Source organism: Athene cunicularia (genome assembly GCF_003259725.1).
Source record: "Athene cunicularia isolate RWA chromosome Z unlocalized genomic scaffold, athCun1 chrZ_part4, whole genome shotgun sequence".
NCBI classification, from domain to species: Eukaryota; Metazoa; Chordata; class Aves; order Strigiformes; family Strigidae; genus Athene; species Athene cunicularia.
The window spans coordinates 3113202-3138998 of NW_020799145.1; the positions used below are offsets into that span (position 1 = coordinate 3113202).

Consider the following 25797-nt stretch of genomic DNA (forward strand, 5'->3'; position numbering starts at 1 on the left):
CTGGCCAGCGGTTGCCGGTGGAAGGCGCCGGCGCGGTAGCGGCAGAGCCCGCTGCCCTGCCACCGTGCCTTGGCGAGCAACGGCCTGACCGGCGCCGGACCCAGGATCACCCTGTGTGCTGTGGGCAGCATCGCCTAGCTCACAGCGATGTACAAGTCTCCTGTGTTTTCCAGCATTTTTAGCTGTGGATTTTGGTTAATACTAAAACACAAAGGAAAGCGTGTGGAAGTAGCCGTAGCGTCAGTGGGGGAGCAGTGACGAGTGCTACAGGTCGCCACACCAGAGGCCAGGCGTGGGGAGGCCTCACAGGTGTGAAGTCAGCACCAGCAGTGCTCGAGGTTTCTGGTTGTTTTCCCCCACTGCACTGTATTTTTCGCGTTTTGCAGCTTTAGCGCTGCCCTGTGTCTGAAGCTCAGGTAGCTCGGGGTGAAGGGTGGTCGCTGGTGGAGGTGGTAGTCAGTAGCAGCTTCCAGTGAAGCCATGCCAAGGACAGTACCCGTGAGGCTGGGGCCCGAGCTGTGACACTGAGCACCACCCCGGCAGCGCTCCAGGGGATCATGCTTCTGCCGGCTCTCACAGTGCCTCACATCACAGAGTGATGGCGCAGAGTTGTTCCATGGTCATTTTTCCTTCCTTTATCATACTGCTTTTAAATGTCACTGGCTGCTCCTGTAGATATCCTAAAAGATACTTGTCTCTTGTGCTCAGTGACATAACCTGGAAACAACATATGTAATTACCTGATCCAGAGAAATGGCTGTTTCAATTTATCGAAGTGTTAGATAAACACTGAATATTGCTGCTTTCTACCCTTCCTCTGTGCTGCCACACAGAAGCTCTCTAACAGGGGTTGCAGAACCCTTTAGAATGAAAAAGTCTGAAGGAGTGGTGCACTAAAGTGCTCTGCTCTCTGCACACCTCAGGTGATTTAGTAAATTTTCATATTCTGGTTTAGTGAGTTTTCTCATTTGCTTCACTGCGTCCTCAGTACAGAAAAAAATATTGCTTACAATTTTTGATTTACAGCTCCAGATTATGTTACTACTTCTAAGACCCTATAACATAGTTCTAGGTTTGGTTTATTCTGTTTTGATCAGTTTCTCTTCCTTCCTGCTTTTGTTTCACTTACCTGGGTTTACCTCCCTCTTCACAAGTAGGCAAACATACCAGATTTGATTCCCAAAAGCAGATTTTACATGAAACAGTTCTACTATGAAAAATTCCAAGATAAATGTTTGCTTTAAAATACAAGTGGATAATTAGTCTGGTGAAATGCTTGCAGCACAAATAACCAAAGCTAATAAAATGTAAGGCCCAAAAAATGTGATGGAATGGAAGCTGCCCTTTGAAAATGTCATATTAATAATGGATGCTAAGGTACTATTACTAATATACATAAGCATCTGTGGTTCGAAAGAAAGATGATACTCAGTGTAGAACTGCATTTCTCCTTTGAAATTCCCAAGCAGGTCTTGAAGTTGTATAGAGAAGTATGGACTTTAATCTTTTATTTTTATTTCCTGTATAATGTCATCAGTGCTAAAGTACTGGAGGCCTCCACTCCTGGAAAACTCACCTAAGCATCTTTACTCAGGGGCAGTTCCTCTCCAGCAAGACATTTTTGTGAATTATTAAGGCCCTACATGCTGCATAGTTGCTGCATAATTATTAAGGCCCTACATTATCGATCTGGAGAGTAATACACAGTTTGAGAAAATAGGAGCTACACATCATTCATTTAGTTTGGCTCTATGCTTACTTGAGGATTAGAACTATAAAATAATTTCATCCTCCATGGTCTTTTTCCTTTCATTCTTTGTGTAACATTTAAACATTAAAAATCCCTCAGTTAAGAAAAAGACCAGACTATACTGATTTTGGTGGCAGTCATATTCTAGAGATCAAAATAATTTTTTGTATTCGGTCAATTGAAAATTCAGAAGTAAGTTTCTGCTTTAGATCAGAAAGACATCTGATGTTTGGAATACCAACAGCTCTTTTGTCATCTGTTCTGAGCACAGCATTTGGGGGGCACTGTGCAATGTGAATTAAGCTGGAAGTATAGCACATACAGATTTTGACATGACTGGAATGTCAGGGTCAAATACATCAACAAATACAGTGCCCTTTATTACTCTGTAAGTCTGAAATGACCAATTTAAGGTAGTTTGATTTCATTTCCAAACAAATGATTCAGCATAGATTGTTTGACTTTATGTCAGGAAGGCTGATGGTTAACCTAGTATCTTGCAATCCATACCGCTTCATTTTGTCAGTTCACAACAGAGGGAAATCCTTTGTTCACTGAGCATGAGTTACACTTGTAAACTATGTTTTAAGCAGAAAAAGTAAAAATCCAGTTTTTCACCCACCAGGACTATGGGCCTGCTTTGTTTTCTACTTAGCAAACCAAGATAAATGGTTTTAGCAAAACCAAGATAAATGATAGCAGGATAACACTCTTGCTTAACAAAAAACATTTTATAGGTTAAGGCCACCATCAGCTATTTAGGGTAAGAGAACTAGAACACTCTCTTCAGAAAAGCATTTAGTTTGGATTAAAAATAAACTATGAAGCATCTGTCAAATAATAGGTAAATTGTTCCTGTAGTCATCTTTCTCATTCAAATGTAACTTATTTGTGGCACTAATTTCTTAGCTTCAGATTTCCACCTATTAGATCCTCCTATATCATTGACTGATAAATTGAAAATCCCTTTGTTAGGAGATTTCTGCTCCACTGTAGGTATTAATACATCACAATCAAGGCTCCTCTTATATTCAACTTTAAGCTTGAGCTTTTCCAGTCCTTGCATCCTCCTCCTAACTGTTGTCTAGTGATTTCCAGTTTTTCAGTAACTTTCCTGCATTGCTGAACAAAAAGGGAAAGTAGTATTCCAGTGCCTATACCAGTGCCAAATACAAAGCTGAAATAATCGCTACCCTGAAGGGAAGCAGAGCTGTTTGTTTGCTTTGACATAAGCATGCTGTCACAGTTTTGAAGTGTCAGTTCCATTCAACTGTTTTGAGATTCTGTTTCTGTCATTACAGCATGATCCAGCCATCCACTCAGTGTCCCATAGCTTCTCTGTCAGGGAGGATCTTCCAGACAAGCTTTCAGTGAAACTGGAACTCAACAGGAAGCAGAAATCCTGTGAGGAAGAGAAACCAGATTTTTACATCCTGAATTTCCAGGGCCTATTGTGTCATCCATTCCTAGTGACATTTGGGGGTTTGGAAAAATCTTGCTTCCCTGTGCTGAAGCCAGTGTTGCACCATTGAGCATCTGAACCCTCCTGCTGCAATGGAGACATATCTTCACTCTTCTTTCAGGCATCAGATCTGTTGTCTCTTTGATCATATGCCCATGAGTCACCTCACTCCTGTAGCCACAGTGTTGTAACTGGAAGTTTATATTGAATCAATTTTCTACCCTCTCTTCAAGGCTTTTCATTGGTCATTACTACCCACAGTCCAGTATCCACTCTATAACTATGGCCTGCCTCTGATTCTGTATACTGCAAGCTTGAAAATGTTTGCCTTGCAAACTTGGTAACCATTCAGTATTGCTCCAAATCATTATTTGTAGCTATCCTAGTCTTAAAATTGAAACCAAGAAGAATATTATAAGAAGTCAGTGCAAGAATCCACCCTTGTAAAAATACGGAGCAGTCCAGTGTAGCCTGTGTTTGTTGCAGATATAAGCAGCTGTTCACTTTGAGAACTCCTTTATGCAGGCACACTTCATGATGTCAAGGAAGTTTGCATTTCTTCTTCTTGGTCTTTATTGCCTCACTTTATCACATAACTTCACAATACAACATCTAGCTATGGATGGCATTGCATATGGTAGTCTAGTTTAAGAAAATGGCACAGGGAGACTAATGCGAATATTTCCATCAATAGTTTGTGTATGGTTTTTTGTATCCATTTTAAATGCACGAGACATGTTAGTATTTAGGAATCAGATAGTAAGTTGGCAGTCCGATGAGATGAAGCTGATGAATTTTAATGATTCTGTTCCTTGACGTTTGTGCTCTCAGCTGAATCTTTGTAAAAATCTTTCCCATACATCAGCCAAAATACATTTAGGGCTCATTTAGCCAAACACATCCATCTCTTTCCCAAGATAAAAAAAACAGAAGATGCCTCATCAACACTCCAGACATGTCCAAGAATTGGGCATTTCCACCATCATCCTGTAATTAAAGCAGAATGATTGAACCCTGGTCACTCATTTCAGAACTGGAAGAACCACCCACAGATTCTAGATTGATAGGGCACAGGTAAACTGTTGTTTTCATCAGCACTCTTCTTTTTCATAAGCTTAAGCCTGCTTTTCCCTATTTCCTGTTTAGCAGTACTCATTTTCTGTGTTCCCTCTCTTTCTCACCCTGTTACTTTATAATGGGAGCTGTAATTACAACCAATAATTACATAGAGAAAATAAACTGATTATTGCTTGTCAAAAAACAAAACAACCTTTCTTCAGATAGACATACCCTCCGTTCACAGCCAGTTCAGGCTCTATTTCTCCCTCTTTCCTGTGGATACTCTGCCCCCTTTTAGATGCAGGCTCAGCATTTTCTTTGTTATTAAAGGGAGGACAGGGCTTGATGTTACCCTAGAGAGAGGGGAAGGGGGTGGTCAGCACCCCCTGCTGTGATTTCAGGATGGAAGGCTTTTTCTTCATTTGCTCCCAGCCTGGAAAGGTTCAGTCAATCTTAAACTAATAATAATTTGTTAAGCTGGTAATAGGATAATTGGAACCCAGTCCAAATATAAGCCATTTATTCTTCCCTTAGTCTGTTAAATATCTCACCTTGTACAGCCTGACAACTTCTGCCCAACCCTAATCACTCAATCGCTTGATTTCTACCTCCTTCTGCCCTTTAGCCTCTGCCATAGCTGCTACCTATCACTGCCGGTTATCCTATCTCCACAAAACACAAGCACAGAAATCACTTCCTTCATCAACCTAATAACATTATGCAATCAAATCACGTCCTGGTTCTCCTTCTCTAATCACATCAAGATTAATACTTTTTTTTCCTTCAAGACATCAAGTCTCTCCACATTCACCTATATTTCTCACTGTTTGGTTTAACATCCCATGTCAGCTGTTTTGTCAGTAATGTCAGTCTGTTTATTTTTTGTATAACAGTTTCCCAATCCTTTCACAGGCTAACATCTCTCCTGCACACAGTCCTCAGACAATTCATGTTTAGGCTACCTATATTACATCAGCAATCATTCAACACCACAAACCAAAGATACAGTCATTTTGATAAATATTCTCTTAGTTGAGAAATCATGTGAACTGGCAATATTTTATCTTGGTTTGCTGTCTCTTTATATAATGCTCTCAGAAAGCTTTCGTCAGTAAAAAGGAGTCTGTATGCAATAAGAGCTGGTAGTTCCAGGTAGAGGGATAAGCGTGATCACCACCAAAGACTGCTGAATGCAGTAGGCATGGTTTCATAAGCTATCCGTCCTTCCACCTGAGCCCAGCTGACTGCTAGGAGGCTTTGCCAGGCTATTTATGGCAGGCTGACCTTTTACATTTGTGCAGTTTATTTAAATAAGAACTACACTCCAGAGACTTGTTTCCTACATCTTATATATACTATATTAATAATAAACAGCCAATATATAGATACATTGTCTCTTCTTCAAAAGTAGCCCTGTTCCAATTGAGAAATAGATGAAATTCTCTGGTGGTGAAAGGAGTGAGATAACTTTAAAATCAGTGGAGCTGAAATCATTTACAGCAGCAGAGAACATAGCCACTAATTTCAGTTTTGAGATTATTGAGAAAAAGAGTATAGCCACCCTCTCTTTAAACCGTTGCCAGTTGTGTACAATACAAGCCCAACAGTGAAAGTAAAGGCACATCTAACTCCGAAATGGTTAAATATTTCTTTATGACTTGACTGGACACAATTTAAGCATAATCTCTTCCTAATCATGAATCATTGTTATTCTCTGAGGTGTGGATGTTCCAGGCAGATTCTCATTTCACTTCACACCAAATATTTCATGTAGCAGTCTGCCTATGAACATAATTTTGTGCTTACTCAAAAGGTTGGAACTTAAGGTTGGAAGTTAGCCCTTGGATTTATGAAAGCTGAGCTGAGAAACTAGATCTGAACAAAAGTGACTCTTCTTGCCACCTGGAATAAACTGTTTTCTCCAGTTGAGGAATGGAAATCTGAAAGTTCTCAAGAATTTTCTAAAATGCTTAAATGCTAAACAAGAAATAATATAAATAGTATTTATAGAAGTGCAGTCTACATTTTTATCTTATTTCTGAAGGAGAGATGAGAGAGGCTTAGAATTTAATTTTGAAATGTAAAATGTGGAGAAAAACAATGGATGATTAGGGAGAAGTACTGTACAAAGCTGCAGGTATAGCATAAAGATTCCATACGTTGACAGAAAATTGTGAAAATAATGTTTTAGCCTGATCATCTGAGCAAAAGCTGCTATGGTAGTAATTTATAATAGTTCTATGTAACCCAAATTAAATGATATGACTAAAGATTAAATGTATGTAGTAGGAAGGACTGTAGAAAGTGAACATATAGTGTATTATTAATAAGACAATTTTGTTTGTCAGCCACGGTCATGACAGGCCATGACAATATTCCTTTGCACATAATCTCCAATAAGTTCAGCAAATATAATGTTAAAAAATAACCTGATGGTCTGACTGATGAACTATTCCAGAGATCATTATTTTGTCTATAGACTTGAACCTCCATGAGTAAAAAATAACACAGTACTGGAAAAAAGAAAAGTTCTTAATGAGTAACAAACTCAGAATAGCAATGAAGTCTTTTCAAGACTCTCTACTACAGTGAATCCTACTCTTGTCCCGTATTTTACCAAATAGAAGAAAAACTTTTGAGTCTGTTAATCTTTAATGCTGTTTCTCATCTACTGCTGACTTACTGATTCCTAAATACTAACATGTCTCATACATTTCAAATGTATACAAAAACCCATATACAAATTGTTGATGGAAATACTCTCATTTTGATTAAATAGCATATCCTTATTTAGGAGTTCCTAGGCTTGGCAGTTTCAAGCAGCTATTATTCCTCATTCATTAGGCTATCCATTATACCTCTTTTTCTACATTGCCATATTTTCTAATGCACTGAACGGAAGTTCAGTTCAACTGGCAAAACAGACTTCAAAACCCTCTGTAGGCCTGCAGTGGGCATATGAAGAATTCTTTTGTTTCCATTGAGTGGCACAGGAAAACGACAAAAAGGCCAAAGTCATAAGCTACTGTGAGGAAAATTCAGATTTGATATTAGGGGGAAAAATCACAATTAGTGGTACAGCATTGGCATGGATCGTCTAGAGAGGCTTCATCTCTGCGATGATCAACAAAATCCATTGGGCTTCTCTTTGTCTCCATCTGTTTACAGCTCTAACAATGTAAGAAATCACAGAATGGTTTGCATTGGAAGGGATCTTAAAGATCATTTAGTTCCAACCCCCCTGCCATGAGCAGCGTCACCTTCCACTAGCCCAGGTTGCTCAGAGCCCCGTCCAGCCTGGCCTTGAACACTGCCAGGGAGGGGGCAGCCACAGCTTCTCTGGGCAACCTGCTCCAGTGTCTCACCACCCTCACAGGAAAGAATTTATTCAGTTTAAAACCATTACCCTCATCCTACCACTACACTCCCTGATAAAGAGTCCCTCCCCATCTTTCCTGTAGGCCTCCTTTAAACACTGGAAGGCGACTATAAGATCTCCGTGGAGCCTTTTCCAGGCTGAACAACCCCAACTCTCTCAGCCTGTCCTCATAAGGGACAGTCTAGTTTATCATGGTCACTGTCATATGCATATTTGTCTGGACAATACAGCTTAGTGTCATCCATCTATGCACATATAATTGCTACACAGTTTATTTTTTTCATAGTGGGGCTCTGGAAGGTAACACAAACCTACAAATTTAGGAGGGAAAATAAGCCTGTTAAAGAACCAGACCTACTGATACAGTTTATATATATTAGGATATAAGAAACTCCAGCATAAAGACATCTTTTAGCTCATGGCCTCCAAGGTTTCTCAGACAGAAGCTGTGCAGTAACATTGCACATAACTCTCTCCAGCACGGGGAGGAAAGAACAAGGGAGACATAAGCAGTGTCACTGCTGACAAGTTACTTGAAATTTTGTGTTAACGTTCCTCATTGGCACCACTGGAGTCACCTGCCTTTCCTTGTGTATAAGATGGAATTTCTAGGCTGACAGCTTCAAAGGGGTGTGTGCATATACTAATTGTGCTACAAATGCCATGTGAAGTGAATTTCTCCTCTGGATTAAGCAGCCCCATCTGCCAGGCTTTGATCCTGGCTACTTTTTTCTGCCTCTGCATTGAGAATTTCTCTGAATTGAGGAACTGCCCCAGTGCAATGTTTTGCCCAGGCTGGGTCAGTTCACCAGTCTGGTTCGCTGCATGATAGCAGGAATGTGGAGAAGGGATGGCAGCAACTTTTTGTCAGCAGTGAGCACTTAAATACACTTCAAAAACTACCTCATGTTTTTTCTTTGCCATGCTTTTGACTTCTCCAGCCCTTCAGTACAGTCCTAGAGAACCCTTCTAGCAAAATTTGAATGTCACCACACAAACTTTCTGTCTTCTCACTTCAAAAATGACAAAAAATATGAAATATATCTGTTTCTTAGTTATGCAAGTCAACTGACCAATCCATAAGTTCATACTTCCCCTTAGCACACAAAACCTAAACAGATTAATGATCGAGTCATAAGGTAAGCACTCAAGCCTGTAAATAAAAAGATTACAAAAAGCAACAAGTTACTGCAACAGCCCACCCTCCCTCGCAGGTGTTATAATAGCAGGCTATAGCCACCATAAGCTTAGCACAAGACAAATTGTTAGAAAACACAGAAACAGTTACAATAAACTATCAGTGAAATCTGGGAGATAAACGCTTTACAAGATCCAGCTGTATATAAGGAATTGTGGGCCCTTAAAAAACCAAATGACACAACTGCTCTGATACAGTTCAGACTGTCCATGTTGCAAGCTTGGGACCTGGAGAGCACATTCAAGCTTCTTATCATTTCTGTAGTTACTACAGGCCATGTGACCCTCAGCTGTTGCCAACGTCTGCCCAACAGCACAATCATAGAAAAGCCACAAATTAATTTCATATTTGAAAGAACGTTGGCAGTAGTAACTGCACCAGAACACCAGGGAATTTGAGGTCAGATGACACATCTGAACTTTCTGGTTGGCTCAGTAGTTGAATTCAGTAAAAACTGTGGACAGCAGTCTAAGTCTAGTACAAGTACGTTGCAGATATCTTACAAAATTTGTCTTCATTCTCTCATTCCCTCCACCTATCCCTGATTTTGCTTTCTCTGATCTCTAGACACAACAGAACTCTGTTTTTCCTGAGTGTAGGTGGAGCCAAATGACTTTTGGGTAAGGGAGGAGGGGATTCTTATAAAATCTATTTTACACATCCTGAATGAGACAGGTAGGTTTGTTCAGTTAGACTGCACATACAAGGAATAATAAATAAAATGACCTGGTGGTTTGCAGCACAACTCAAGAAATTACATACAACTGGAAGGTGAAGGAAGAGCTTCATATCCCATACAAGCCTAGATTACCTGAGTAAGGTAATTTCTTTATGCTATACTTTATTTTTCTTACTTCAAACTGGTTGCTCAGAGCATTCAGCTCCTCTTTTCCACCTTGACATGCTTTGTCAGTAAATCGTGTTGTATATTCATTAGACTGGTTCTTACTAAAATTATGTCAGTGAAGTCAGAAAGGAGAATTTTATTAAGAGGTCCTCTTGAATCTGCTCTTATTGAAGAGCAGTAACTAGCACAGCTCTATTGTATGTGAAGCTGTAGTGGCAGGAGAGCATCAGCAGAGGCAGACTGAGTGTTAGATGAAAACAAGGTCTCAGTGTGACAAACATATTAAGTACCTGTTCCCTGGCTGTGTACAGAGGCACGTGTGTGAAGGAAGTTTCAGCATACATTACAATTTATTTCTGTGTTTCTTTCCATCTTTGTTCTAATACAACAATTAAACCAGTATTATATTCATCTGTTGTCAATTTATTAAAGATTTACTTTGTATTTAGTTTTATGTAGTTGATTTTGCTGAATAGTTCCTACTTCAAGGTAGTCTAGTTAGTGATTCTGTCCCAATATCAGCCTTTGCTGAAAGCAGTTCTGCCTTTGTGTACATCAAGTGTGTTTTTCTTCCTTTTTTTTTTTTTTTTTGTAAGTCAAAATCTAAGAATCTAAGGTGAAGTAATATGCTCATACTGGAAACGCAACCCAAGCCACAACTAACAAGTCATATTTCTTCATCTAACCATGGAAAGACTTAATACTTGCCTTTTTTGTCTTCTTGAAGAACCTGTTTCTGCAAAGTGTTAACTATCACCAGCTCACAGAGAGTGAGCCTCTAAGATAGAGTGAATAAAGTTATTTAGAGAGCTTTATGTATGACCATGAAAACACAAAGACTAGGATTCATGGCAACAGCAGTCTTTTCTTGATTCTACCACCAAGTTGTTCTGCAATGTGAAGTAAATATATTAAACTCATTTGCTTTTCTGTAAAGAGCAAATGTGCATACGGAACAAAAGATAACCAAGTAATGCAAGTATCAGTCTTCCCAAGTTTAAATGGCACCCTAAAATGCAAGTAGTCAGACAAGCTTTATATAATTTATTTTTATTATTGGCTGATAAAACTTCTGAATCATTGGCATGAATAAAACCAGGAATAGGTTGGAGAACTTGCAGAGCATGAATAGAGGAACACCTCCAGTGCCACAGAAAATGCCTCTGTAACTATCCAGCTGCAAAGATAAAGGTTGCACTTTTTCCTGCATGTTCCTGGTGGCCAGCTTCTTCATAAGGGGAATGATACTGCTGACAGACCTGTCTGCTCTTGCTGATGCACACGCCAAGCACAGATGACAGCACTGTGGCTTTCCTGATTTAAGTCTCTGTCTCACTGGGCATCCATTCCAGCTGCTGTGGGAAAGCGTGGAGGTAGGAGGCAGTGGGATGCTAGACAGAGCGCTAATGCTTCCAGGCATGATTTTGGCATTCTTTGAGGGATCTTGTGTGTGGCCAAGCACAACAGAAAGGGCAGTTTCCCTGCAAGTTTTTCCTCCTTTCTTTTAAGAGGTTAGTTTCAGGGCCAAGAAGGGAAAGTGAAGACCTTAAAACCTTACCATTTACCATTACTCAATAGCTAAGAGCAAAAAGAGATGCTGGGTGGTTTTTCAGCTTAGTTTTTTTCTCAATTACACACTTGTAGTAAACTTTCACTTTCAAGTGAAGAAGAGAAGAGAGTGGATCATGGTATCAAAACCAACATGTCCACTCATGGCAACATCTACATTTTCTTCTTTCTACTCTGTTCAGGCATTACAGCAATTCCCTACAGTACATAGCTGTACTGCTTTCAGATCTGTAGGGCTCCTGGGAGATAACTACCACCTTGATTAAATCATGTAACTGAAACAGTAATTTCGTTTTGGAGTTGCATGTAACACTGTGATCATTAAAAGAGACTGGAGGCTGAATTCTGAGTTGTGACATACAACATGTATTTGTGGTCAGGAAAAAGACTTCATTTAAGTCTTGTGAACAGTAGGGCCTGATTTGTACTCCTCCTAGGGCAAAGTTTGCCTAATGACGGTGAAGGATGCTGGGTGGTGTCAGGAATTAGTAGATTTTATCATGCCTGTTTTAGTCTGAATGCTACCTGGTAAATAGCAGGATTTCTTCTATCTGTCTTGCAGCAGAAATCATAATCTCTTGCCCAAGCATGTCCATGAAGAGTGCAGTAATATCAGTATCACTCTGCCTAGGCAGACTTATTTTCCCTGTGTGTTTCATCCTTTTTTATATTCTTCAGTAACTCAAAACAAATTATGACCGTGCCACTTGAGCCCAGCAATATCAGAAGACATGACTAGAGCTTGATCTAGTTCCTGTATTTTCTTATAGTATCTGAACAGTAATACAAGTATTAACATTTTCAACCTCACAAAATTCATGACCTTTGAAAGTATTAGCTGCTTTTAACAACTGAGAAAACAGAGATCAAACACCTTTCTCAAGGTCACCCAGAAACTGGGGGAATGAAAACCAGATTTCTTCATACAGACCTTAACCACAAGGCATTCATTCCTCTCGTGGTTGAGCTTTAAGATCTTCAGGATGTTGTCTGAGACCTTGTGCAACTGATTAATCTGTCTGGCTATGTCTGTCATGCAGGTATGTCCAGTGCCACGTTACTCTGAAGTCTGAGCCAGCCACATGGCAGCAGAATGCTTTTGCCTCTGCCTACAAGGCTCTGATGGCTTTTTTCCCTCACCCTGCTGCAGTGTTTTAGGTCCTCCTGAGATCACATATCTCAGTGCAGTAAATCACGAGTGTAGTGACTGGTACTTTGTACTGGATCACTTCTAGTGGTATGGATTCCCTTAACCCTCATCTCTCCCAGCTGTGAATGGGGAAGATAAATGTAAGTATAGTACATCTTTAGCTATCTTTAGCTCACATTCTTCCTCTCAGAACAAACCTGCTCCTTTCTGGTCTCCTGCATTTTGTAGAACATGCCCACTCAGAACTTAGTGTCCATGAAGAAACAAGAAGAAAGTAGGAATATTTCCCTCCCTTGGCCAAATCTTATGTCCTCTATGCACTGTGTGATTACTTCAGGATTGTCACAAAACTTCTAAGGGGAAAAACACTTTTCCAGTTACATGTTCAATAAGATGTGCTTGTCTATTAAGACCCCTTCACAAGGAAGCATGTGTCCCATTTTGGTAACAAATGCTTTGCAGTGCTGGAGACATGAATGTTTGTAAATGCTTAAAAGTTAAGGACACTAAAATTCTTACACAATGTTCCTTGCAAGTTACTCACACTATAAAAATCGCTGTATTCGTTCAGGCCAAAATGGGATGTTTAAGATTAAGAATAGAGTAAACATAAAGTGATACTTCCCAGTCTCTGACTCCTTATCGCTTGGACTCTTCCTGACCCAGGGACTATTTTTAAGCATTCAGTAATCCTCAATAGTTTTGTACAGCACAGATTTATCTAATGTTTCCAGTAAAGTTTTAGCATTCATAGTATTATGTGTTGGGGACCTCCAAAATTTCACAATGTATAGGTAGTGTTCAGACGTCCAGGACCATATTTAATACTGTTTCACTAATACACTCCTCAGATACCAGAGTAACTCCCAGTTTCATGCTGAATACCATTTTTGAGATTACACACATCCCATTTACACAGAGAGGAACTGCTGCTACTGGAATTACTAAGAAATCATTGTCATGGTTCTGAATTAGAGCATTGCTTACAGCAACAGCAAGAGTTAGTATTAAGTTTATATATTCCCACTCTTTAGTCGAAGTTCTCACTTCACATAGGATTGTAGAGACAAAGAAAAACCAGAAAAAGCAGGTTTGCAATATTCCTGGAACTTATGCAGTGTCTAAATAGATAGTGTCAAGGTTGAGAGGACCCCAATGTCAATACCTTCAACTTGAATTATTTTGGTTTTAAATGCCATTTTAGTGTTTGCTAAATAAAATGTGAAATCTTTCTTTGAAAGGCTGCCATTTCAGGAGTGTAAAGTCCACTAGGTTTAGACTTCCAGATAGTTAAGTAGCTTCCATTTATTTCCATTTACACAGATACCCAGAAGATTGAAACGGAGAGATTTTCTGCCCTTTTAAGATTAGGAATCTCTTCTTTTTTTCTACCTCTTACTCTGTCACACTAGTGATACCACTCATAGGAGCAATTTAGCAAATATAATTTTGCTTTATCCATACACACAATTATGATGCGATGCTGGTGGGTATAAACAACTGCCTTGATGGCTTTCAAGTTTGTGAAGTTTATTGCAATGCCCGAAGAATAGTAGAAAGTATCATATCCCTTCAGGCGTTTTATTTCCTCATCGTTTACTATAATGTACTGGTTTGAAAAGTGGGTGGGATAAGGTTCTTGTAGTTACTAGAATGGGTAGGATCCTGGACCTATCTTTGAAAATCTTAGTGTCTGCAGCATCTCTTTTACCATTGTCTTCTTTCCTGTTTTCACATCTGCATGTTTCTTTTTTTCTGCTTTCCTTACCTGAACATTTTTCCTTTCCTAATTTTTTTACTTTCTTTGTTCTACTTGTCCTGGTTCAGCTAGGATAGGGTTGTTTCCCCAGCAGAGAGAGAGGGGGAAGGGATCTCCAGCTGGGTTATTCATACCATGCTGAAGTCAGGTTCAGAGGGGGGGGGGGAACTTTTTCCTTGGTGGCTTTTGGTGGCGGGAGCACAAGTCATGTTTGTTCCATGACCATTTGCGGTATTTCTCTCTATATCGTTTGTCTTGTTCACTGTTATTGCTGTTTATTGTTGTTATCATCGCTACTGTTGTTGTTCAGATTGTTTATCACACTGTTGTATTAAATTTCTTCTTATTTTACCCAGGGGTTTGTGCCTCACTGCCAGCCCGACCGGCTGAGGGTGGGGGAGGGGCAACAGCAACGTGCTCTCTGGTCCCGGCAGGGCCTAAACCAACACAGGCATCAGTTTCCCAGGTGATATTTTCAATCAAACCACTGAAATGCATATTGTGTTTTCACGTGGTAATGACTTGTTTAAGCCAGTCCTAGAATATTTTAATTAATTTCTTTAACACTGGACCTTCTCCTAATATGCTGATCTGTTAAAAGTCCTCAACACCAGCACTACCACCCCAGCAAAAAAAACCTGAGAGAAGATCTGATAATTAGAAAAGTTGCAGGCCAAAGACACCAATCCACCAGATAGTGGCTATGGATGGGTTGTGGTAGTGTCAGTCTTCATGGTGATGGGCCTCACTGCTCAAGACTTTTTGTCTGTTCTTTGTTGAAATCCAGCAACACTTCGATGAACTTGCAAGCACCACTTCCTGGATCACATCAGTAACTATTGTCATCTTTCACTTAGGAAGCAGGTAGAAGTGCTCCTCTAGCACTTTATTTTAATGTCTTAACTACTTAAGAAGTTCGAAGATCTTTCTTTTAAAAAGCAAAATGAAAACATGTAAGGACAACACTTCCTTACGCTGTTTCTACAGAAAATTGGTATTCGCTTCCTCTCATAAAAATCCATGCGTCAGATGTGGAATGGATTGCCTTAAAGAACATTTTGTACCTAGACTTATGATTCAATTGTCCTACAGGCTTTGTATCAAACTCATCAGAAATAATCCTAAGAACTGCAGAGCCTGTTGGATCAAGATCTTAAATCAGTCTGTGGAAGTTCATTGGTCTCACAGTGACTGTCACTTTTTTACAGTACTTCAAGATATAAGACTGTGACCTTGCCTAGCAGATAAGCCATCTGCTACCAAAATGGTGACTTTCAGTTCTGTGTTCCCCCACTTCTCCTTTTTGTGTTCCCCAAGATCCCCTTTTTTTTTCTATATAAGGCTAGTTCTGGCTCTCCTTTTTACCACTTAGAATGATTCAAAGTCATTGATCTAACAGAAAACTCACCAAGTAAAAAAGAAAAAAAAATAAAAATGGTCACTCATAGCATAAGAAAGACAAGACCATGCAGAGAGTAAGCGAAGAGAGAGTGAACTATCCCAGTTAAAAGTAGTGAACTATGGGATCAGGTCAAATACACCTCTCACCAAACAACAGAGGGAAAAATATCAAACATATTGCATTTCACTCTTAACATAGCTGTTTATAGAATCCTTTGTGCCATTGTAAATGACATGATTCTTCCCTTTATGGTGAGGGTTCCAAATGTGCAGGCATGAACTCTACTGAGTTTGTCAAGTCCACTCTGAGTGTTCTCATATAGATACTTAGTTGTAATAGGTAAGTATCACAGAATCACAGAATCACAAAATGATCCAGGTTGGAAAAGACCTTTAAGATGATCTAGTCACACAATTAACCTCACACTGACAGTTCCCAACTACACCAGATCCCTCAGCGCTATGTCAACCCAACACCAAAACACCTCCAGGGATGGGGACTCCACCACCTCCCTGGGCAGCCCATTCCAATGCCCAACAACCCCTTCTGGAAATAAATGTTTCCTAATATCCAGTCTAAACCTTCCCTGGTGCAACTTGAGGCCATTCCCTCTTGTCCTATTGCTTACTACTTGGTTAAAGAGACTCATCCCCAGCTCTCTGCAACCTCCTTTCAGGGAGCTGTAGAGGGCGATGAGGTCTCCCCTCAGCCTCCTCTTCTCCAGACTAAACACCCCCAGTTCCCTCAGCCGCTCCTCGTATGACCTGTGCTCCAGACCCTGCACCAGCTCCGTTGCCCTTCTCTGGACACGCTCAAGTCATTCAATGTCCTTTTTGGAGTGAGGGGCCCAAAACTGAACCCAGTCATCGAGGTGCGGCCTCCCCAGTGCCGAGTACAGGGGTCAGATCCCTTCCCTGTCCCTGCTGGCCACGCTATTGCTGACACAAGCCAGGATGCCATTGGCCTTCTTGGCCCCCTGGGCACACTGCTGGCTCCTGTTCAGCCGGCTGTCAATCAGCACCCCCAGGTCCCTCTCTGACTGGCAGCTCTCCAGCCACTCCTCCCCAAGCCTGTAGCGCTGCTGGGGGTTGTTGTGGCCCAAGGGCAGCCCCCGGCATTTGGCCTTATGGACACTCCCCCAGTTGGGCTCAGCCCATGGCTCCAGCCTGTCCAGGTCTCTCTGCAGAGCCTCCCTACCCTCGAGCACATCAACACTCCCACCCAACTTGGGGTCACCTGCAAACTGACTGAGGGTGCACTCGATCCCCTCGTCTAGATCATCAGTAAAGATGTTAAACAGGAGTGGCCCCAACACCGAGCCCTGGGGGACACCACTCATGACCGGCCGCCAACCGGATTTAACTCCGTTCACCACAACTCTTTGGGCCCGGCCATCCAGACAGTTTTTTACCCAGCAAAGCGTGTGCCCATCCAAGCCTCGAGCAGCCAGTTTCACCAGGAGAATGCTGTGGTTATCGGTGTCAAAGGCCTTACTGAAGTCAAGGCAGACAACATCCACATCCTTTCCCTCACCCAATCAGCAGGTCACCCTGTCGTAGAAGGAGATGAGGTTTGTCAAGCAGGACCTGCCTTTCACAAACCCATGCTGACTGGGCCTGAGCATCTGGTTGTCCTGCATGTGTTGTGTGATGGTACTCAGGATGAGCTGCTCCATCAGTTTCCCAGGAATCCTTACTGTGTAAGTATCCTAACATAATAAATCATAACTATGTGAAGACGCTTCATTGCATAGACACTGTATAATTATATGCATCCTACTCAGTCCACACCTATCAATATTATTGCTTGTAATTGCAGTACTTCTAAACATCATGAGCAAGTCATTTTTCTTTGAGAAATGTGTTCATAAGAACAAAAAAGTAATTCAAAGTTGAAGTAAAGAGATAAAGCAAGTCAGGGATTGAAAAGATTTTATCAGTTCTATAAACTGCTCTCCTTGATGCTTGATTTGCATTATTGTTTCATTCTGATAAAAAGAATTGAGAAATCCATTAAAAATCTGCTTTTACACAAACTGTACAGACTACAGAAATTAATAGATGGAAATCTATCAATTTGGTTTAAAAATTAGACTTATCACTGACCTATTGTTATACTATTTTGTCATTCAGACATATGAACTCCATGAGAAAAAAAAGGCAACACAGGAATATAAAAGAACTCAAAGTCCTTTTTTAGGTTAGGGTGGGTTTTTTGTTGCTTGGTTGTGATTTTTTTCCTGAGATTAAAAAAAAAAAATAAAAACTTACATTTTATAGGAATGTATCAAGGATAGAGCATGCTAAATAATAATATCAAGTGTAAACCAGCAAAACTGTATTTGCCTAGCTAGGTGTGAGGCAGGCCTGCTTCAGACAAGGCAGCTATAATTTTCAGCAGAAATTGGTTTTCAACCTTTGAAATCCTATGAAAATAATCCTCCTTCAGTGAATGCAGCTTGATGACCAAACTTTCCAACACCCTTCAGTATAGCAGTTCATAATGTCTCAGGTCACAAGGTAATTTTCTTTACCTTCTCTTGCCTTTCTTTCATTTATAGGGACCAGAAAACTTTCTGCCAAAGATGAGCTTCCATTTTTTGAGCATCTTTCCTGGCCTGACTTAGTCTCTCTTGACATGTTCCTCTGGGAAACTTTCGGTTCACTTGGCTCAGTGTGAATGATGATCAGTGAATTATTAATTTTTCCCACTTGGATGCATTCAACAGCAGCTCTGTGTCTTGTGTTGAAGGAGAGCATGTACTTCTATTTTCAGGGGTTATACCTGCAACAGGCTGTTCAATTTATCTCAGGAAGGATTCCCTCCATCACACACGTAGGACTTCTCCTGGTACTGATGAACATCTCCCATCACCTTTCTCTTTGCACTGTGATTATCATCCCTTTCCATTGTTTGTAAATTTTATGTGTATTGACCTTTATACTTCCAGACTCTCAACACTAGCTATCTTCTCCATTTTCAGTTCAGTGGCTAGCTTATTTCTTCCTTCTACTACCCCATGTTAAATTTTCTGACTATTTCTTCTCCTCTATAAAAAAAAATTCTTTTTGGTAGTATTTCTTCTCCAGCTGCAGATCTTTCTCTTGTCTTTAAGCACTTCCATGGATCTCTCTTGTTATCCTGAGTCTATTTTTGTCTTCCGTTTTTCACTGTATATGCTTTATCTTGTCTCATCCCTTCCACTACATCTTACAGACTGTGACTGACTTCCAGTATCATTTTTACGTGCTTATCAAATCATTGTATTTTTGCTTTAAATGCTGATGAGACATTTGGGTTTTGTATAATTTGTTAGCCACCTGCTGTTAGACAATGTACGTCCTGCAAATTTTGCAGCCATTCATATCTCTCTGCCAGGTTTATTACACTTAGGTACCAAATTCTCTTTGCTCTTAACACAGATGAACATACAACAACCTGCTCCTACAAACTACTATAAAACCTACCTTTCTCATTCCTCTCTCTTCATTGACTCCCCACTTCTTTCCATTTATAAGCATGGTCCTTGTTAACCGAATCTAATTTTATATCCGAACTCCCATTTGCAGAACATATACAAACATACTCCCTGTTCGCACTACGAAACCCCACTGAGAACTTCAGGTGTTACGTGAGTTCCCTCTAGTGGCCATGGTTATTTTAATTAAAAAAAAAAAAAAAAAAAAAAAAAGCTACAACTGGGGTTTGAAAGTATCCGCATGGAAGAGAGAGTGCCTTTCCGTGATAGGTATGGCCTTGATCTTAACTCTGTGAATTCGACGGAAAAAGAGCCAGGCAGTGTAACTGACCCTTAATTAGGCAAAAATATCCCTAACATTTCAGGTCCTTCCAGACCGTGACTGGGGACCAGTGCTTTCATTTTTAGAACAGCTGCATCAAGTCAGTTCTGTACCTGGTGCAACTTTGCCCTCATGTGTTGAAGAGTTCCTGCAGTCTGTTGTAATAAAAATTTAAGAAGTGATCCATAAATTTCCTGGAAAAAAATATTTTCTCAAAATAAACCTCAATTTTTGGTCCTTTATAAATCATTTGCATCATCATGAACAGATGATTTTGCAAAGCTCTAGAAGATAAAGATAAGTTTTCTCCAGAAAGTTTTCATGCCAGCCATATCAATAATATAGTCCCAGTAATACTAATTTTTATAGATTAACCTAGAGATTCTAAGGCTGGGGCTTCACTTTCTGCTAAAACACTACATCAGTTTCTGTCATGTCATTAGTTGAATCCTTACATGAAACTCAGTAGAACTGTTCTGCAAGGAAGGCACTGAAATGCTCTTTCGTTTTAAAAAAGTGGACATATTTTGAATAGATTTAAAAATCTGTGCCTCAGGGACTGTCATTTCCCTATCAGAGAGGATTTAATTTTAAAATCTTGATTGACAACCCTGCCCAGCAGAATTCAGGCTGTTTGAGACAAGCAAGGGTATTTCTCTTCCAAATCCTTTGTTTGATTATTAGGTCCTGTTGATCAGCTTAATGTTCTTAATGTATTTACCTTTCTCCTCTTTTGCTGTAGATCCAGTCCCTCCTGCCAGCTCACTATGTGTAGGATACACTCACCAGGCAGTTGTGATCACTGGAGGACTCCTGGCTTTTTCAGGAATGGCACTGGGATTTCTTGGACTCAGCATGGTCTGGATGTATGCAATGACTGGATTCCTACAGGGTATGACTTTATGGATTTCTTTCACCAGCTACTCAGAGCCCTTATTTGAGGGTGCTAATCATAGGAGTTTTAAAATCTGATTTCTATTTTGATATTAGGAGCAACTAGAACAAGAAACCATCTTTAAAGGTAATTTCTCTCATGTCCCACTCTAGAAGTGACAATTTCTGCTAGAAACCTGCAACAACAAAGAAGATGAATAATTAGATGCTAGTAATTTTCACCTGCAAATTATGTGGAACCAGAAAATGAAAAGTGGTTTATTTTTCACTCAGAGACAAGAGTTCTGTGAAGGTTTAAAGAACCTAAAGTGTGCTGAAGTACAAGGACATAGGGATCCCAAATTTTGTACTTTCTATCAAATAAATTTACGTTTTGAACGCAGGCTCAGGCTTTCAGCTGATTCCAACCCTTTCCCTTACTCCAGGACAGGCCAAAAAGTTGTATTCAACAGCTAGAAGATTTTCCTGGAACAGGAAGCAAAGCTAGCAGGGAATAAAATAAACCATTCCCAGTTCCATGCTGGATGCCCGAGAAAATGTCTGGAATTTGAGCCCTTTGGCAGTTCTGGTCTGCCAAATAGTTTCTAGGGAGCCATTAAAACCACTGTAAGTTAGAGCAGGTTTGAAGTCTGCCCAAAGTAGTCAGGCAAGAAAATGAAGAGCAAATAGAGCTAATACACCAGCTTCCTTCACCTTCTCCCTCACTTTTTATCCTAAACACAGCTCAGCCTAACCTGAGGATCTGATCTAGTACCAGCCTTAATTAGGGCAGCATGGACACTCTGAGATCCATCTGTCTAGTTTCAACCACATGGCCATGTGATTTCTCACCCAGTGGCAAACTTGTCAAATCAACTTTTTTTTTTTTTTTTTTTTTTTTTCCCCTCCCTACAGTGGAACTATAATAATGCATACTTCTGATTTTTTGTTTTAACATACACCACAAATATACTCTTACACATAGTACAGCTGAGCTCATGCTTCTGCTAGGAACAAAAATTGGGGTTTTTTACCAGTTTTTAACTTTGCAAATGAAGGAGCACTGACTGCTTTAATTTCCACCTTCACAAAATACCTCAAGAGTGTCAAACTGGTGCTACATGACTTGGGATTTCCTTTTCATGGACACCAGGCATTAGCATTGTTAGCTATTATTTCTCCAATGAAAGAGCTTTGGCAAATTCTGTTATCAGTGCTGGAGAATGTACCTTTGCATTCACATTTGGGCCATTTTTCCAGTGGTTGATTAGTCAGTACGGATGGAAAGGTGCACTCTATCATAGGTGGCATCCAACTCAGTATTTGTGTCTGTGGAGTACTGATACGACCCCTGGTAAGCAGCTGCCTCCTTGAGGCTAGCCATTCTGAAACTGAGACACCACCTGGAAATGGTCCATCTAGGATAGACAAAGAAGTCTCCCATCACACACAAAACCTTCAACTGAATGCTTGTGAGACAACCAGAGTTTGTACTTTATGCCATTTTTGGCATATTAGCTGCTCTGAGTTTTTTTGTTCCTCCATTATTTCATGTTCCACTTACCTACAGCCTGGGAATAGATGAATCCGTCCTATCCATTTTGACCATGGTGAACTTTGCAGGCAGACTGCTATGTGACTGGTATGACAATCTCCACATTACCAGAAGTGTTCATTTGCTGACAATGACAATTACACTGATCAGTACTTCCCTGATGCTGTTGCCACTGACTGACAACTACCTGTCCTTAGCAATATTTACTGGTTTCTATGGATTCTTCTTTGGTCTAACAGTCACTGTTCACATTACAGTTCCAGCAGATGTTGTGGGCATGTCAGATTTTGACAGTTCTTTATGGCTTTTCATGCTGGTTTGAAGCTCTGAAGGTTTTGACAGGCCTCCTCTTGCTGGTAAGTTAAGATGATACCCTGTCAAATATGGTTTACAAGAAGAAAGGGGAATGGTAACCCAAACTGAAAAAAATCTGGATCTGGACCCAAATGTCTCCCTTTTTTATCTCAGGACTATCTGGACCAAGCAGTATACAAAAACAGAGACCATCTGATTCCTTTCCAAAATATCTTGTTCCCTCTCTTTTCTGTGGTTTTAGAGATATGTGTTCAACATAAAACAGGGAAGAATGGTGTGGTTTGCATGGTGGTCTTCCTGCTTCCTGAATCCCACACAATCCACTCGATGGACTCCCACTGTCTTGCTATGAAAGTGCACATTTGGGACAAGCAGAAGATCCATACTTTCAGACAAGAAACTGAAATTTGAGACTAGCGATGTTGCATAAATGCTGGTATTGTTGGGAGGGTTTCTACAGAAGGTCAAATTGAACAGCTGTGTGAACCTCTAGGAAATATGCAGAGAGATGCCTGCTCTTTTCAGACAGCATTTGAACTAACCAATATAATAAATGGGGGAGGCAGCACATAAAAACAGTGGGAAGAGAAAGCAGACAATGAGACAGCATAGGAATTTATGGGCTGGCAATGAGACAAAGACATCTTGGAAAAATGCAAGACAAACAAGCTGCAAGGTGTAGGGACTACAAAGTGATATGGCAGAAAAATGACCAATGTGACTTGTAAAATGTGGATCTGAGTCGTCATCCAAAGACCACTACTCACACATTACAGTGACTTTTGTGGTAATGACACCACTAGTAGGTTGATAATGGGTCAGACTGGATACTGGAACATTTTCATTCACTTTTGAAAATATATGAACCAGCAAGATTTATAGAGAATCTGAGACAGAATTATATCAAAAGTATGTTGGGAAGATCTGAATAAAATACAAAGATAACAAGACATTTATATAGTGAGTGGCTGCTCACCTGTACTGTTTACTTGGGCATCAGTGCGACCTGCCATCGTACCCACAGGGCAGCCAATACTAACACATCTACTGCTGCAGCACTGCTAGCATACTACTATTTTTTCAGTATGGTACACAACATTAGGTATTTTGGTTGACCTAAAGCGACCTAAACCCGATCTTTTTGTTATCATATGTTACTCTGTAAAACAATGAACAGGAAAGCCCATAACCCTGCAGGCAACCTACACACCCATGTCTCCAGCAGAGGCCTCTCCTTGCCTTCTTTAAATTCTCTTGTGCTGTAGTTATGGTCCAAATCACAGCAGCTGATGACAGCTACACACAGAGCATGAGGCTACTCACATACAAAGCTGCATGATATGTTGGGTTTGGGTTTTTTTTCCTGGCATTACCTTCATTGTCTGCCATGTTTTAGGTTGGAAAGTGCTTCAATCTGTATAGCATATTGTTTTACTATCAATTTACATATGCAAAGTAAACGAGATGTGAATTTTGTTTCAAATTTTAAAATGCTGTAATAGGGTGATGTGCCATGCACTCATGACGTAGAAAGCTGCAAGACAGTATGTAGCTAGCATAGTCCCTTTGTGAGAGGATATGTTCACACTGCTGACCTAATTCACATTATCGGTCACATTGCTGGGACTAGTTTCTCTCTAGGTCTATCATGGACAGAGCTGGAGATTACAGAGCAGGCTTCTACATGGCAGGAGCCACTCTTGTCCTATCAGCTGGATTTTTAGTCACTTTAGATCAGCTCCAACAGAGAACAGAAAGAGCAAGCCAGACTAACACCAAAGCAGAAAAGTCAACATTGCCCTACCTTTCCTTCCAACTCCTTGAATCTTCAAAACAGAAGGTATCAAGAACATGACGTAGTAGTGTAGACTACACTGGACAACTTACAGCATTTCAGGACACATGGAAGTGTTTTATTTTCTCCAAACTCAGTATTAGTAGGATTTATAAAATGATGGAAGTTTTGGATAGGAATGTTTAAAACTGAGGAAGAAAGGCATTAGTTTACAACCAAACCACACTGGTAACCATGATATTATTTTCATGTTGAAGTTGCATTTTGACTGTACAAGTCTTCAAGATACTCCTACAGGGTTGTGATAAGCAAACTAGAGAAACTATGGTCTAAATGAAATTACTGTGAAGCATGTATGCAGCAGACAGAAACCCTCCCCCCAAATAAAGACTGCAGTCATCACTATCAAACAGATAGGAGTAGGCATCAACTCATAGCTTAGGGAAGTAGTGCTCAGTAAACAAGTTGAATATGAAAGCAATAGTACTTGAGTTTTGACAGTTTTGAGCAAAAGGGTTTGCAGGTACTCTACAGAGCAGGGCTTGAATCTGATAAATAAACAACCCTGATAAATGCAAAAAGTTACATGAATAATAGAACTCAGTATGGAGAAATGCAGTCATAAATATCAGAAACAAAAAGCAAGATATACACACATAAAATGGAGAAGGATTGGTGAATAACAGAGGAAGATCTAAGGCTACAGTGGATTTCAAACTGAGTAAGAATCCCAAATGGAACCCTGTATTAAAACCAGTGTCTTTCTGTGTAAGATAGATGAGATAATGACGCTTGCAAGGCTTTAACTGAAAGAGATACCTAAGTTGGAAAGAATTAAGTGGAACAAGAATAAGAAAGGTTAAGAAATCAAGTTTAAAAAAAAAAAAAGTGTAAGAAATAAAGTTTGTCTGGTTTAGAAGACAAAAGGTACAGAGCATGAGAACAGCCTTTGAATCCATAAGTTGAGATTAAAAGGACACAATTAATTCCTTTCCTTGTTAAGGCAATTAGTAACTGATGTAATTTGCAGCAAGGCAGAGTTTGGCAAAAAACTTCACTGCAGCTTGTTAAGTATAGAAACAGATTATTAAGCACTAGAAACAGTGAGAATATGAAGACACAGAGCTATCAGAGAGTAGGTAATACATGAGAGAAAAATCTAAATTTATTCAGTTGCACTTCAGAACAGTAGGATGGACTAGATGACTTCTAAGATCCACTTTAGACCCACATTTCAACTATCCTGAGGCTCTTTGAACAAATATTTTTTGATAAAAAGGGTCTGTATCTAAGTTTGGTTTTGTTCTTTTTTTTGTTTGTTTGTTTTTCAATTTTATTTTATCAGGGGGAAAAAAGAACATAAAAGATGGGAAGAAGGGCTGGATCACATTTAAAAGAAACAGTTAAAGGAAAAACATAACACTTAAAAGCTTTCAAACTATTACAAATGCCATAGCTACCCTAGTTATGAACTTCAAATTTTTATCATTGAAACAATTTACCTGTTAGGCAAGTTTAACATAAATCACTCATCTAAAATAATTATTTCTTGTCTCTTAAAAATAAGAATTATTTCAAAAATTTAATTTACAGGAAATTAGCTGAACCACTAATAGATCAACTATCTGTGAGGGGCTTGGTTGCAGAACATACATTGGAAGGAACACAACTGCATGAGCAAAGTCTTGTAGCAAGCCCCTGAAATTTCTGACAAAACATTTTTCAATCATGTCAGTTGAAAAACTTAGATTTTTCTAGAATTATTCTTCAACTTTCTGCAGTGTTCCAATATTTAAAATAACTCTTCATTTTACGAAACAAAAGGGCATTTCTGGAGGTTGGGAGGAGTGGAAAGATGTTTAATAGATGCAGTTTTCACCTTTG

At 39.9% G+C, this 25797-nt stretch overlaps 1 protein-coding gene across 1 annotated transcript; it reads left to right on the forward strand.

Annotated features, from left to right (window-relative positions):
- The first annotated feature begins 7359 nt into the window (after nt 1-7359).
- On the forward strand, nt 7360-25320 carry LOC113490363 (monocarboxylate transporter 13-like). Its single transcript, XM_026866779.1, is given in 9 exon segments — nt 7360-7449; nt 14846-14922; nt 14924-15033; nt 20124-20267; nt 21372-21543; nt 21545-21679; nt 21681-22163; nt 23760-23958; nt 25270-25320. Coding segments are annotated over 9 exon segments (1461 nt in total).
- Nucleotides 25321-25797: the final 477 nt, after the last annotated feature.